The sequence below is a fragment of the Stegodyphus dumicola genome, chromosome 2, assembly GCF_044657685.1.
Source record: "Stegodyphus dumicola isolate Sdum_Otavi_A_Nest chromosome 2, ASM4465768v1".
Lineage (NCBI taxonomy): Eukaryota > Metazoa > Arthropoda > Arachnida > Araneae > Eresidae > Stegodyphus > Stegodyphus dumicola.
In genome coordinates, this window is record NC_140769.1 from 146,234,128 (window position 1) to 146,251,015 (window position 16,888).

General features: G+C 31.1%; 1 protein-coding gene across 3 annotated transcripts in view; it reads right to left on the minus strand.

Annotated features, from left to right (window-relative positions):
* Positions 1–616: 616 nt before the first annotated feature.
* The window catches only part of LOC118203161 (RNA-binding protein 28), a 127,681-nt gene continuing 111,409 nt past the window's right edge, over positions 617–16,888 (minus strand). For 2 of the 3 annotated variants that reach the window (XM_085811198.1, XM_085811200.1), the window contains 2 exons: positions 16,532–16,612; positions 617–745 (listed from right to left, as the gene is read on the minus strand). In XM_085811198.1, the coding sequence (XP_085667324.1) occupies positions 626–745; positions 16,532–16,612 (201 nt within the window). In that variant the 3' untranslated portion in view covers positions 617–625. The remainder of the gene's footprint in view (positions 746–16,531; positions 16,613–16,888) is intronic. The other variant, XM_085811199.1, reaches the window with a different exon arrangement.

The following is a 16,888-nucleotide window of genomic DNA, read 5'->3' on the forward strand; positions in this document are numbered from 1 at the left end:
CTGTTCTAGTTAACGATCCTAATTCCAATCCAAATTTGCCTTCGGCTTTTAGAGAAATTATGTTTTAGTTCTGGTTTCGCTAACAGATGGCGCCACTTGCTTATTCTTGTCCAGGCTTTCTTATCTTATCTAAACATTATTTCCTATCTTGTTCATTTGCGGTTTTGCAGCTGAAGATGATGGTTCGGTAAAACCATCGAAACTAGTCCTGTGAAAATTTTGTAAATTAACGCTGATTTTTGTTGTTTGACTTCTGAATTAGTATTTATTCGGCGTGTTATTGTGTCTTAAACACAGAAGATTATCTGTAAATTTTTGAGATCATGATAGGCAGGCAAATATAAACATTTTCACTTGAAGAGTTTGACTAAATAAGATTTTAAGTATGGTGGTTAGAAAATTTAGTGGATTAGAAAATTCAAATTCAGAATATTAAGAATAGTAGTAAATGAAAAATAGTACATAAATGATGAACAATGAAAAATTTAATACACTTCATTCTGCAAAATCTACGAAATGAACAATTAATGTTTTATTTAAAATGCATTTTTAATTACATTATCTTAAAACAGATAAATTTTATACTTAATTACTGATAATGAATAAAAAGCCTACATTAACTTAGTCATATTTTATTTGATAACTGTTTTTTATACTTATTTACAAGTGCAGACAAGTTTTGTTTTTCATTGTCAGAGACATATTTCTTCAATTTCTTTTTATTTGGTGCCTTACTTTTTGATTTCTAAACAAAAGAGAAAAGGAAAAAATAGCAGTCAATTTATTGACAGAAATAAAAACATGTACTGTTTATTTAAGTCATTTAAAAGTATAAAAAATTATATCACTCTCATATTTATAACAAAAGATATGCAGGGTAGTAAAGAATATAATTTTTTTAAACATTAATTTGTGTTTCATTATATCAATTCCTACATACTTGGCTAATCAACATTTTTAAAAATAATTGTTAATTAAACTTTTTATGTTGGCTTGAAAAATAGCTGTGTTCCTTCACTTGGGGGGGGGGGGGTCTTTGCTCAGCAGCTAAGGAAAAGGGGAAAGAAAGGATTTCATCAAGTCTTGAGTATGAAGTGATTAATGCCCTTTTGTCTGCTGGAATGGAAATGGTTAGTTCTGTCTTTCAAACAAGTTCATAGCTGCAGACATCACATGTGGGAAAGTGTCTTAATGGCTTTCACCTCGCAGTTATAGTACTGCAGTTTTCTCACAAAACAATAATTATCATTTCATCTTCAAACGAAATGCTAGAGGATATACTAGCTAACACTGAAGCATTTTGTTTAAAAAAATTTCCATTCCATGATTAAATTCTTTTTTTTTTTTTTTTTTTTAATCTTGCACCTAAATTATGTACTGAAAATAAAGAAAGCAATCAGAGTTAAATTTACTCGCATGAAACAACACATAAAATTATAGCTACAGTGGTGTACAAAATTCAAAAACTAAAATTATAACTATATCAGGACTAATATTTCTCCTTATTTGCTTTGCGAACATGATGTGTCCTGAATGGGAACAGTGATCTTACTGGAAGTTATGTTCTGTGGAATGGTAAAATAGGTGATTAAGATGCGAAGGGTTTAATTACCCTTTATTCTCCAAGATATTACAGACGCTCCCGCACTTCGGGATACAAAGACCAACCACTTGTGGTCTGAACGTAAACATATAAGACCTACTAACTAACTAAATTTAAATAAGAGCTAACTTTGAATACTTTATACAGATGACTAACACTAAGATTAGCCTTTTAGTTTATTACGCACATAGAGCGCAAGCTGCGGAAAACTACAATATGTTTTAAATATTGAGAGGACTAAAACCCAGGCCTTGAAGGCGGACAGCAACTGATTGAAAGCTCGCATGGAACACAGTGGCAAGGAGGCTCACTTTCTCTCTATCTAACTCTGTTCTTGGCGAAAAGCCACAATTTAAATACTTAAGCATTAGCAAGTACAATTTGCAGAAACAATTTAATGTGTTTATTCTGGCTGAAGTGGAAAATAAGAGAGGACAGTAAAGTTTTAAAACAAAATAAACGTTAGTTTATTTGTATTAAACGTAAGTATGGTGGATACTTACGTTTAATACAAATGTTAATACAAATGCTCAGCAGCTAAGGAAAAGGGGAAAGAAATGATTTCATCAAGTCTTGAGTATGAAGTGATTAATGCCCTTTTGTCTGCTGGAATGGAAATGGTTAGTTCTGTCTTTCAAACAAGTTCATAGCTGCAGACATCACATGTGGGAAAGTGTCTTAATGGCTTTCACCTCGCAGTTATAGTACTGCAGTTTTCTCACAAAACAATAATTATCATTTCATCTTCAAACGAAATGCTAGAGGATATACTAGCTAACACTGAAGCATTTTGTTTAAAAAAATTTCCATTCCATGATTAAATTCTTTTTTTTTTTTTTTTTTTTTAATCTTGCACCTAAATTATGTACTGAAAATAAAGAAAGCAATCAGAGTTAAATTTACTCGCATGAAACAACACATAAAATTATAGCTACAGTGGTGTACAAAATTCAAAAACTAAAATTATAACTATATCAGGACTAATATTTCTCCTTATTTGCTTTGCGAACATGATGTGTCCTGAATGGGAACAGTGATCTTACTGGAAGTTATGTTCTGTGGAATGGTAAAATAGGTGATTAAGATGCGAAGGGTTTAATTACCCTTTATTCTCCAAGATATTACAGACGCTCCCGCACTTCGGGATACAAAGACCAACCACTTGTGGTCTGAACGTAAACATATAAGACCTACTAACTAACTAAATTTAAATAAGAGCTAACTTTGAATACTTTATACAGATGACTAACACTAAGATTAGCCTTTTAGTTTATTACGCACATAGAGCGCAAGCTGCGGAAAACTACAATATGTTTTAAATATTGAGAGGACTAAAACCCAGGCCTTGAAGGCGGACAGCAACTGATTGAAAGCTCGCATGGAACACAGTGGCAAGGAGGCTCACTTTCTCTCTATCTAACTCTGTTCTTGGCGAAAAGCCACAATTTAAATACTTAAGCATTAGCAAGTACAATTTGCAGAAACAATTTAATGTGTTTATTCTGGCTGAAGTGGAAAATAAGAGAGGACAGTAAAGTTTTAAAACAAAATAAACGTTAGTTTATTTGTATTAAACGTAAGTATGGTGGATACTTACGTTTAATACAAATGTTAATACAAATGCTCAGCAGCTAAGGAAAAGGGGAAAGAAATGATTTCATCAAGTCTTGAGTATGAAGTGATTAATGCCCTTTTGTCTGCTGGAATGGAAATGGTTAGTTCTGTCTTTCAAACAAGTTCATAGCTGCAGACATCACATGTGGGAAAGTGTCTTAATGGCTTTCACCTCGCAGTTATAGTACTGCAGTTTTCTCACAAAACAATAATTATCAATTCATCTTCAAACGAAATGCTAGAGGATATACTAGCTAACAAGTATATCCTATAATAGGATATACTTGTATATAGGATATACTAGTAACTGATGTACAATATTGAAAAATTATTTTAAGTTGCATAATTACCATAATTTCCGGAAGAAACGCTGCGGCATTTACCTGTTTAAAACTTAAATTTTCAGCGGGTGTGGCGTTTCTACCCATGCGGCGTTTAGGTGCACTAAAAATAAAATATTTCCTATGATGGTCATTGTACATAGTTTGGATGGCCTTGTCATTGTGCATAGACTGGCGCTGTTCCCACACAAAAGACCACTCAGTTGCTTTTTGCGAACGTTATTTTGTTTACATTCTTTCTCTTGAACGGACCTACATGCCTTATTCACCCTAAACAGGATCTCAGAACAATAACATTCTTCCCTCTTTCAAATCAACATTCTTATCAGTTTGAATAGTCTCTCTCCTCTGTCATTCGATGAATCTTCCAGGACACATCCTCTCCCCACCCCTGCCTTTTCTGCAATTTTTTTCAAAGGCGGACACAACTCCACCTGCCTCGCAATAATGAACTCTGACCTATTTTCCCTTCAGCATGAATGTATTTTTCTTGGCATTCTGCCAAATACAGATCCCATTAGTTTGGGTACAAGTACTTGTTGGATAGTTTTTAAGTAAGAAGGGAGCGGAGAATTTTTGAAAATGTCTCTAAACGGCACAGAAGCTATACATTTCTTACCTTTAATTTATTTTTGAGTTATGGTTTCATTTCATGCATTTTTCTTAACTGGTATGTGATATATCAGGACTTAGGTTGAGTTTTTGCATCTATACGGCCCACGACGATGTCACATGCAATTTAATCTATTGCGGCATTTCTGTGTAATTTTAATTTTTTCCCCGCCATTTTTCTCGAGTCGGCGTTTACGCTGATGCGGCCTTTCTTCCGGAAATTACGGTATTCTGATTTTGATGAGCAATTTTCCTACTAAAAGTGCCATTTAATTGCTTTTTTAATTTCTAGAGGAATTCTATTATTTCTACACCACTAGTAACTCATTTCTAGTGAAAAAGAGATTGTTCGGTGCCCTGGTACTGCTTGAATAACCATTTACAGACTCACAATGTGAAAAAAAAAAATACTTTCTAATCAACGAAACATGATTCTTTACTTATCTTCCATGTGACGTTGCAATTCTCAGATGCTACTTGCTCTTAGACTGATACCATAAGATCTTAAACCTTTTAACCTATTCATAGTTTTTGTTTAGAACATTTTGCATTCAACAAAGATATGCAGCATATACTTATATGCTGCATATCTTTCTTGAACGCAAAATGTTCTAAACAAAAGCATAAATGCAAAATGTTCTAAACAGCATATAAACATATGCTGCATATGTTTCATTTTGAAAAGCTCCAGCATTTGATAAATACTGGAACTTTTCAAAATGAAACCCTTACTAAATTTTAATTTTTTGAACAGCAAAAATTCAGTTTTATTATTTAGTAATATTAGATTTTGCTTTTATATTAGAAGAGAAATAAAAAAACTGTTCAATCTTTTATATTACTGCCACATTTCTTCTTTGAATGCAAAAATATTCTAAACAGAAATGCATAAAGATACTTTTAAAATAAAGATCTTACATAATGCTAATTGGCAAAGTATTTGTTCAACTTTTTAGGATGATCTATGCTTCTAAATATTAGTTGTAATGTGAAGCTTCCAGATCACGAGCTTTTGATAGTTACATTTACATTATTTTGTGTGTGTGTGGGATGGGGGTATCTGGTTAACCAGTAGCAAAATTATGAGAGACAATAATTTTCTGCACCTATCTTTATATGGTATATAATAAATATTATTTATAATATATTCAAATATTATGTTGATTTGCTTGCTTGTATTCCCGCAGTGTGTGTGGTACTAGGTGCTGCACCATGTAGCACGTTCAAAAGCAAACGAACATAGGAAGTTTTGATGTGTACGCACTGCACACTAATAGAAAATCACGCTTTATATGTATGGGCTACTGGAGAAGCACAGCATACTATAGCACTGAGGCAAGTGCAGCTATTTTTCCTGCACTTGGCATTCAGAATCATCCGAAGGTACCATTTATTAAGCGTTGTATTAGAGCGGAAACTTACGTGCTGAAGCGCTTTTGGTTTTTTAACTAATTAACTGGCCATACGATTTTGCAGACAGTTGATGTTTAAATTTATATATTGTAAGATTTTGTTTTTATGGAAATATAAAAGAAGTATTTCATCAATATAAAGGGAAATGTTTTAGTGTGGTAAAATAATTTTGGCTATGTATTATATTTATAGAAATAATTCGTTGAAAAACAATTTTGTTTTGTTAGACAAAAAAGAAATGAATTTTAACAGAACAGTCCAAATTTTACCATTCATTGTGTCTTACAGACAGTATATAAGTTATTATCTGTCTAACACCCTATCCCTGGTTTTGTTTTTAAAAATTGTCAAGATGTTTTTCGTAGAATATATGATTTCCAAATGTTAAAAACAATTAATAAATATAATTTAATTCACTGACTGAACAAGAAACAGTTTGTTCTATTGTGCCAGCATAAAGTGAAATCACCTGCATGTGGAATAGACGTTCGGTTTGTTGGCACCAATGAGTATCCTGATGACTCATCCTGATGTCATCAGGCTGATGATGAGGCACCGCAGCAGCGGGCGCCGTGTGGTGCTACATTTGCTGAAAATATAAGTTTTTCGTGGAAGCCCGAAGCATTGCTGTTTCATCACCGATATGACATCAAACAACACAAGACATGATTTTTGCTTCAGTGCTAGTAGAATTCTTGTAAGTTTAGCTGTTTTTATAGTTATACCTCGACTACTCGTAGATAAATATTTTATTTATTGTATTCTTTAAATTTATATTCATAATAAATAACCCATTTCAGAATGGAGAACTCAGATGTCTCAATAATTAAATATTTATTGGAAAATCCATTTTCGAGATGAGATGTTACTACAAAAAACGAAATAGTTAAATTAAGTAGACTGATGCCGGATATTATTCTATCGCAAAACGTTAAGATTAAAAAACAACAGTGTATACAACATTTTCAAAAATCTATGTATGAAAAATTTATATGGTTAACCGGCTGTAGTGAATTGAATAAGTTGTACTGTTGGCCATGTTTACTTTTTGTTGTAATTGAAAAGGACAAGAATATTTGGACAAAACAAGACTACAGTGATTTAAATCATCTCCACGAAGCTGCAAAGAAAGATGAAAAAACACAATCTCACATAAATGCCATAATACTATTAAAAACATTTAGTACCGCCAGAATAGATTTAATGTTAGATCAACAAAAGGCTTCATCGATTGTTCAACACAATGAAAAAGTAACAAGAAATAGAAATATTCTCCAGAGATTAATAGATGTAATTTGTTACTTAGCAAAACAAGAAGATGCATTTCGTGGACACAATGAGAATATAAATTCCCTTAATTGAGGAAATTATATAGAATTAATAACTTTAAATATGATAACCTTTTAGCAACCCATCTAAGAACTGCAACTGTATTTTCTGGAACCTCTAATAGAATACAAAATGATATTATTGCGTAGATAAAAAATATTGTAATTTCAGAAATTAGAAATGAGGTAAAAGAAACACCATTCGTTGCTATTATGCTGGATGAAACATTTGACATATCTCAAAAATCGCAATTATCGGTTGTGCTACGATATGTTAATAATTGTAGTGCACCAGTGGAAAGATTTTGTTTTTTAAAGATGTTAGTGGTGATCGTTCAGCAGAAGCTTTGTGTAATGTTGTGCAAGAAACTATTTTAAGTTGGGGATGTGAGAATAAACTGATTGCTCAAATGTATGATGGGGCAGCAGTCATGGCAGGAGTGTTGAATGGCACGCAGAAAAAAGTAAAAGATATTTTCCCAGAAGCTATGTTTGTGCATTGTTGCGCACATGTACTTAATTTAGTTCTGTCGCAATCTGTATTTTTTATAAAAGATTGTAAATTATTTTTTGCAACAATTTCTGGCATAGCCTCATTTTTTTGGTGTCTACAAAAAGAAATCATGTTTTAAACGAAATTATTAAAAGAAAATTTCCAAAATTAGCTACAACACGTTGGAACTATTCTTCTCGTTTGGTAAATACCATAAAAAGCGAAAGGCAAGGCCTATCTGATTTATTTGAAAATATTATTGAGAATCAAGAAGGCTGGGATAACAATACAATTAATATTGCAAAGAGTTATCACATGTTTTTTGAAGAATTTAACAGTGATTTTCCCCTAAATATTTTTGTCAAAGTGTTTTGTTATACTGATGTTCTATTTGATATTTTACAAAAAACTAACTTAGATATAGCATATTCTAGTCAAAAAGTAGAGGAAGTAAAAGATGCAATTCAAAATATGCGAACTTCTGTTGCATTTGATGAAGTTTATGAAGAGACTATTTCTGTAGTGGGTCAACCAAATTTAAAAAAAAAACATTGTGTAAATTTAAAAAAACTCAAGTGTAGACCAAGACCAACATTTTAAAAATTTATATTATGAAATAATGGGCACTATTTATCATCAGTTAGATTGTAAGGATCTTAAGTTTTACTAATGTTTATTTTATTTTAAATCTTTACTATCACTTCTTATTTTCTACTTCCGGCCAGAATTAAATGCTTTAACTTATTTATGCAAATTTGTCTGGCGAACGCCAAGTACTTAAGTTGTGGCTTTTTGCCAAGCGAGAGAGAGGAAGGAGTTAGTCGAAGTGGGCCGTTTGCCTTAGCAGTTTTACTCGGTTGCTGGTTGCCTTCCAGGCCAGAGGTTTAATCCTCTTGATAATTTTAAACGTATCGTAGTGTTAACAGTTCTCTGTACTACATACGGCTTCCTGTTAATATACGGCCAATCTTCCACATAGGCCCTTGTTTGTTATTCCAAAGTTAAGTTAGAGTTTAGTTAATATTTTTATATTCTTACGTTCAGGCCACAAGTGGTTGGTCTCTGTATTCCGAAGTCCGGAAATTATTGTAAAGAGTGAAAAATAAAGGGTTTTGTATACCCTTCCTGTGTATCTTGTCTACTTCCCACATTTATTGAACATAGCTTTAGTAAGCTCCCTGTTCCGAGTCAGGTTCTTGAATGTTCCCCAAGCAAGTAAGGAGAAACACTGAACCTGATAAGATGTCCGTTTTAAAAAATAAAATTCGCTCAAATTTTTTGAACTATTGAATTTTAGTTTTTTTAAGAAATATCAAAGTAAATTTCCGGATGAATGTCTTAATTCATTAAAAAACTCTTATGCAAAACATTTCGATTTTGTAAAGCTAACCAATGAATTACGCGTTCTTTATCGTAGTGAGTCATACCACGAAATGAATTTATTGAAACTTATTCAGCATATAATGCTGAATGATTTTACAGATGCCCCACGCGAAGTAAATAAATTGGCACATTTAATTTGTACAATTCCATTTTTAACTGCTTCGGTGGAGAGATCATTTTCAGCATTGAAAAAGAGTAAAGAATTATGCATGCAATTTACTATGAGCCAGGATAGATTAAGCAATTTATCTCTAATAACAAAAGAAAAAGAAATATTGCACTTATTACAGTCAAAGCCAGAGTTTTATGATCATGTAATTGATGATTTTGTTAGTAATACGGATAGACGTATGGATTTTGTGTACAAATGAATAATAAAAAGTTAAAGAAGTGTTTAATGTACATTTTAATGGTTTTATTATTATTATTGCTGTTGTTCTCTGCCCACCCTGCATGAAAAGCTACTGCACGCCACAGCGGTCAACTCTTATCTCTTTTTGTGAAGAGAGTTGTGACTACTTCTATGTACAATCATTAAATTCTTACTACAAAATAAATTTAGGGAGTTGGAAAATGGTTTAATATCTGAATCCCAATATACATGGTTATCATCTTAGTATCTTGATGTATTTAGTTGAGAACATAATTCTTGCATAAACATTATTCGCAATAGAAATCGATTAATACTTTTTTTTTTAAACTTTTTTCATTCAATTAGCATTATAAATTGCTCTACCCTAATTCCATTAATGAAAATTTATATTTCATTGTTGCATCCTTGAGATTCATTTTATTATCAAAATGCTTCATGAAAGGAAGCGTTTCTAAACATAGTTATGAACATGTGTAACTTTGGCTCTCTTATTTTGAATTTAATTTTACTTTATCAAACTATGGCGAAGGACACTAGGGCTATCTGCCTAAGGCAAGGGATGCTTTCATAGAGAACATTCTAAGAGAAATTTACTTGTATTATACATGGCAAAATACAGGAAAAGCCCATGCAGTCAGTCCATTCACTGAAATCTGAAACCAGGTTGAACTATCAGTGTTCAACAATCCTAGCTCCTAAGCTGCTAGTTAGCCTTTCAAAGATAACAGCAACCCAAAATTTTACTCTGATGTGAACATCAATCTTGGAATATATTTCAATTTGAAATAATATTAAAATTAACTTTTATGACTTGGAACTTTTTTGTTAAACTGCTATTGCATACACATTAAAAACCTGCATAAAATGGGGGGAAAAAAAAAAAAAAAAAAAAAAAACATATGTAAAGAATAAAATTAAGAAGAATTTTAAACCACATTAAGACGATTAAACTTGGAGGAGTTAAAGAAAAACTAAGCATATGTAAATCCTACAAGCTTTTAAAAATCATTCCTTAGGGTTCTTTCCCCAAACAAAATTTATTTACTATTGATCTCCATGCTCATTTCTCATGCTTATGTTTTTATTCCTTATTTCAGAAAATTATTTACAAAATCAAAGGCCTTTTAAGCAATTGATAAAATAATTCTTTTTATCAGAATCTAATTTTTTTTTAATCTAATCCAATTTGTAATACTTAGTTTATTATGCCAATTTTAAATTTTTAGTAATTGGCAAAAATTAATCATTTGCTATTACCAAAAATTTTAATACCAAAACAATGATGCGGCTCAAAATATATTACAAAAGTGACTCTATAGTCCCGTTCACAAGAGCAGATTCGACCGGTAGTGAAAACTGGTTCTTCCAAAGTGTCCCATTCACATGGCGAAAAAGTATTCACTGCTTCTCCTAATTGGAGGAATAATTAGGTAGAACGTTCCTAACTCTCGGGAGCAGGGCAAATGTAAAGATTTCTCATACTGCACTACGCGATTGACCTTATTTTAACAAACATGGCTGACATGCAACTCGCTACTAGCTGGACTGTCAGTGAAACAATCATGCTGGTAGAAATTTGGAAATGTGATATCATCCAAAAAAGTTATATATAACCGAACGAAATACGGAAATTTGTAAACAAGTACACACAAGGTTATCTGATGCTGGGTATTCCAGAAATACCGTTCAAATTAAAACTAAAGACGTGCATATCGGTTTCAATGCGACAAAGGACTCTGTACTTTTTTAATTATTTTTTTTTAAACTTGCATTTGCTTTTTATGAATATGATTGAATGATTTTAAGCTGAAAAAAAAATATTTACCAGTAATTTTTTTTAAATTAAAAATTTTGGAAGAAAATATTAACAGTTAAAATATCTTTCTTCTCCTACAATTTTCAATGTTCCCCTTCCCCCAAATTTTCTGATTGTATTTATTAGAGTGTTCTTAATGACTTTAAGGATCGATTTTGCAATTAATGAATTAGTTTCTGAGGAAAAAATAAAAACACATTCTTATGTAAAAACTTTGAAACAAATATGATCTCAATCCCATTTTCACTTCAAATAATTTTTCTTTTCAGTATTTTGCAAAACCCATCCTTATTTCTATAAAGTATATAATTTTAAATAAGCGACAAAAATATTAATTAATTTATTCCATATCTATACAAGTTAAATAAAAGGATTTATTGAAAAAAATGCAAACTGAGAAAATGCAGTTTAAAGAATATAAACTATCTAAATGGTCATTAAATCATTTCAAGACATATGCATATATAATAAAACCTAGTATTATTCATTTGGTTAATATAAATTACATGCTTTTATTTAAAGTCTTTGTAAAACACGTTCAAAACAATTTTAATACATGAATTAATTATAATATATTTTCTAAAACATTTATAATCAATCTTAAAACATTTATAATGAATATTAATAATATTAATTTGCTGTTTTATTCATTTTTTCAAAAAGCAAAGTTTTAAATTATAATAGCCACAAAGCATTGTATTTAAAACTGTTCAGTAGCATATGTGATTTCTTTTCTTCTTTTAACCATTTGGTCTTGTATATAAATTGCATTTTAAATTAATTTAGGCATATTTTAATTAATTAAAGAGTTAAACTCTGATGGCGTTCTATTATAGCAATAGTAAACGATGTCAAAAAAAGATGTAAGCAAACGTTAGAAATCTGCCAGTCCGATTCTCATTTGCGAATAACAAGTAAATGTCCTGAGCCCCCCCCCAGTGCACTTACAAGTTGTTTGTGACATACATGTCCTGTGAAAATTTCAGCTTTTTTTTTGGGGGGGAGGGGGTTATTTTTGGGGATATTTTTCTGAAATCCATAAAACCATGATATCTCTTATATTTCCATACATTGATCTTTATGGTTTTTTTTTTTTTTTTTTTTTTTAAACCTTTAATTCCAAAACACATCTAATTGTGTTAAGTAATTTGTTTTTCTCAGCTGCATATTTTATTACCTCAGTAATAAGATAAATTATATGACGATTATAGTCTTTATTTTAGTGGTTCCTATTTGTTTCCAGAATTCATTCTTACAGCACATAACGTAGTTAGTTTTACTTCACATTCAAAACTTTTCTAAGGAACTCAATTCCTGTTTTGTTTAATAAATATCAAGAGCATCATTATCTCTTTGTCTACACAAGATATATCAAAAGAAGTGTCTGAGATCAAATAGCTATATAAGACATATATCTTAGGAGAATTTTGACAGAACTATGTGATTTACAGAACTGTGTGTCTGCTTATTCTTCTTATTGCCTTCTCTTTCTTCGAAAAGATTCACATGTTATATTACAACTATAAACAGAAACAGATAGGGCTACTGAGAGTTCAGAAAGTTTCCCGAGGTGCTGGTATCTATGATGGTACTTTGTCACCTGATACTGATGGTTTAAAAACATGAAACATAAATCATGATTGTAGAATGCATACAGAAAAAAAGAATTAATTCTTAGAAAGATTAACGACACTCTGAAAAAATTTGAAAGATACACTAATGGTAATCATATTAAACTCAACATCTTAACCCCATTAATTGTTAACTCGGCATAAATTCACAAACTTTGGATTTAATTCTTTATTCTGTTTCATAAAAGCAATGAATTTTGATGTCCTGCTGATCAGATTATTTCATAAAATGTTATAAAGGCACAGACACTGTTCTTTTTGGATGTATATTTAATATTTGCATTTCTTTTTTTTTTCTTTTGCCTTATATATTTTCTCACTATTTAATTTTATGTTATGATTTTTACAATAATCTTGTTACTGACAACATGTTATATTTTACTATAGAGTTTGTGTGAATGGCAACAGTTGTTCATGTTTATATTTTATTATAATAGCGTTCTTAGCCGCACTGTGCTGCAGGAACATTTTCTGTTAAAAGAATTATTCATGTTTTAGAATGTTTAATAAAGTTTGTCTACAAAGCTAGGCTACTAGGCACCTTTATGCGAACAGGAAAATGTTTGCCAAGATTAAGACGTTCAAGTAGGTGTCCTAGCAGCCTTGGTGAAAGTTGCTTTTTTCATGATACTCAACTTCACCTTGCCTTCAAGTGCCGGAACTTTTGTATTTTTATATCAGGGAACCTAATCTTGGTGAGCAACTGCCTACTTGAAAAGGGTGATGATACCTTTGTGCAAGCTGGCATCTGCTCTCTAAAAATTAAGACCATCAGATGAGTGCCCTGGCGGCCTTGATGAGCATTGCTTTCCTCACAAAAGTGAATTTCATAATGGTGCCAGCACCTTGCACCTCCGCAAAGGGTTAGTAACACAGAAAAGATGATGCAGCAGTTAGACCAAACCCATTTACCCCTGACTATAATTGTAATTTTAATAAAGAAGTTACTGATATATGTATAACAAACATGAAGATGTGAACTAAAAAATATTGATTAGATGGGAGAAAAAAGACAGTAGCAGGCAAAAAAATAGGCGAGAAACTCAGGAATAACCATAACTTAAATTATAAATTTCAGCATTTCTGTGTAAACATAAATAACAGTATGCAAAAAATTATTTTAAAATTAAACAAGTGTGATAAATTAGACTTCAAATGGAAGAACTACAGGGAACTAACCTATTAAAGAAACTTTTTTTGATTTTAGAATTTCACTTCTGGGATATGTAGAGAGAATAGCATTGAATATGAAATTTAATTTTACAGTACAGACTTATAAAAATCTTAAATTACTTTTTTAACCTACATAGATGGATAGCTTTTCAATTGGTTACACACAAAAAATTCTTCTAGCTCTTGATATAGTACAAAGTCTGAAATCCAGACATCCAATATCTGGAACGATCTAAAATTCAAAGTTCAAAGCCATCAACAATTTTTTATTATTTTTTTGTATCCTTTACACATGTGCATGTGGAGGGTCCCGATTCTTAATTTCACTTCAGCACTAAATAAAATACCTTGTATTGAAGAAACAATCATTTTGGCATAAATTTGTGTCATCCATAATTTGGCTCTGTAGCTTGACATGCATCTCAAACCGAAGCATTCTACACAGAAAAATTGTTGGTTTTATACCTACTAATATTTTACATCCCTGACGCCAACCTGTCGAATCATTCATGACAACTTGAGTGGCAACTCATGCAGTGAGGCCTACACAATTTTTTATATTAATAATTGAATAACAAAGAGTATGGTGACCTTTTATGTTGATATTACGCTTGGCGATGATTATAGACTAAAGTTATATGTGCTAAGAAATGTTGACGAGGAAAACATTAACAAAAATTTCTTCCACATGCTAAAAATAGATTTTGTTAATGATACTTATGTGCTAAAGGATTACATTTAGTGCTATTTTAATTTAAAATAGCTGCTTTATGATTCACATAACTCCAGAACTGACACCACAGCTCGTATGGCCGCACCGAGCACGTGCAAGAAATACACTAACTAATAACTAAACTAATACAATTCAGACATAATTGTCTCGGTGTGCGATAGAAGCAAGACAAAATTTTGTGGAACAACTTGTCTTTCATTGCCAGTCTTATGATAAATAGCCAATAATGTATAGTGAATGCTATTAAGCTAGGCTAAATTTATGCTTTACTGAGTCCAAGGAATTTTAGTTAATATAGTATATTACACTGTTCCTTAGCTTTGTGGTTTGATCTAGCTTATTATTTTTTGCAGGGTTTTTTAATTACAGCAATTTTATAAAAATTAAAGTTTGAAAATTCAATTATGTCAAAAAGCGTTTCTAATTCGGGAGCAGCAACAGGATCTACAAAGTGAAAGCATGTTTTGATGTCCATTAAACAAAAAGAGGAATTGCTACAGAAAATGGATAAAGGTATATCCATCTCAAAATTATGCGAGGAATATGACATTGGAATGTCAACTGTATATGACATTAGAAGACAGAAAAAAGAACTTTTTGAATTTTTTGTTGATTCTGAAACCTCACTTGCAATGAATAACAGAAAAATTATTTGTTATGCTAAAAGTGACAATCATGATAAAGTAGTGACTGAATGGGTCAGACAGTGTCACAACGAGGGCGTGACATTGACAAAGTCCAATGCTAATGGCTCAAGCCAAATATTTCATGAATTTCTGTTATTGGTCTTGCAAAATCCTGCCCATTTGCAGACAAATTACTGGAAAATATATGGTTTATTGTGATCAACTATTTGATTAATATGATCAAAATATTACAGACTAAATTAAAAAAATTAAGTCGCCAAATAACTGCCAAGTGACAGAAAAATGCCACCAAATAGCTTAATTTTCATTTCAGTCAACCATTTAAAACTAAACAGAAAAATAACTTTAGTTTAATGTAGATTTTGAGGATGATCAGGCACAGGTAATCCAAAAAAATTTCTGCAGAATTTTTTTTTCTTTCCTTGAAATAAAAAAAATCCTCTGAAAATGTTTGAAACAAACTAAAGTTGCTTTTTTGCTTGATTTAAAATTTGCATAACCTCTTTGAACGAGGGATGCGTTCTAAATATTAAAATGAGAGTACAGCATCAATCAAAATCAAATACTTTTCAAAAACACTGTAGAGTCCACTAGATTCATTTTTGCGTGAAAAATTGGAAAACTAGTAACTGTAGAAGAAGGGTTAAAAGTACCCTTTATTAACTCTTTAAGATTTACAATGCGTCAACTCGACGCTAACAAACTACGCCTCTTCTTGAGCGGTAACTGAAATTCACATAACAAAACTAAAGATCTGGAGATATGTTCTCATAAACCACCTAATGTAATTTTTTCTAACATGACTTTGATGCAGCACTGACATTTATATGCTCTCAAGGAATAATTTAAATGTGTATGATGTGTTCTCCCCTTTTTCGATTTCAGTTAAATATACAAAAGAAAAAGCAGCAGCAGAGCTGATTTAATTTTTGACAAAACTTTCAATGCTGCAAAAAATGTAATAAATCTGCAAACATGATATTAAATAAATATCAAAATCCTAAAACATGCATATTAAAAATTAAAAAATGCAAGAAATTTCTATACAATTTAAAATAAACTTTGATAGAAACAGCTTTGTGTTTCAAAACAAAATCTCTTAATTAAGTGTATTATAAGATAAATATTTACAAATTAAAATTGACCAATTTTTAACTTAAAAATATAAAAACACTCCTCCTATTTTTAACTGCAAATATAAATAAGGCTCAGGCAAAAATCAAAGGAGTACTACATGAACGTTACTCCGTTAAGCATTTTAACTCGCAATATATATTTCGAATATTGAAACAATGTATAAATATTTCAAATGTTCATTATTCAAATACAAATATTTCAAACATTCACTGAATATAACAATGAATTTACCACCTTTTCCAAAATGTTAGACTGATTTGTCTTCTGTGACCTATTCTGTTTTTGATTCTTAGCATTATTACTATGTTTCCGCTTCTGAAAGAATAAAAATTTTTTTGTTATGAACATAATTGAGTTGACATCTTTTTAGTTTACATTAGGGGTACTATAAACGAAAAATGCACTTCTGCTCGCACTGCGGAAAAATGGCAACTTTTAAAACTACCAAATTTTGAACACACATAGTCTTCGAACACATTTCCCTCGAAGTCATAATTTTGAAATTATTTTTGATTGATTGATATTTTGTACTAATTTAACGAATTTTTGGTTAATAAACTCAGTGATTTGAAAGCAAGCAATGGCAACACT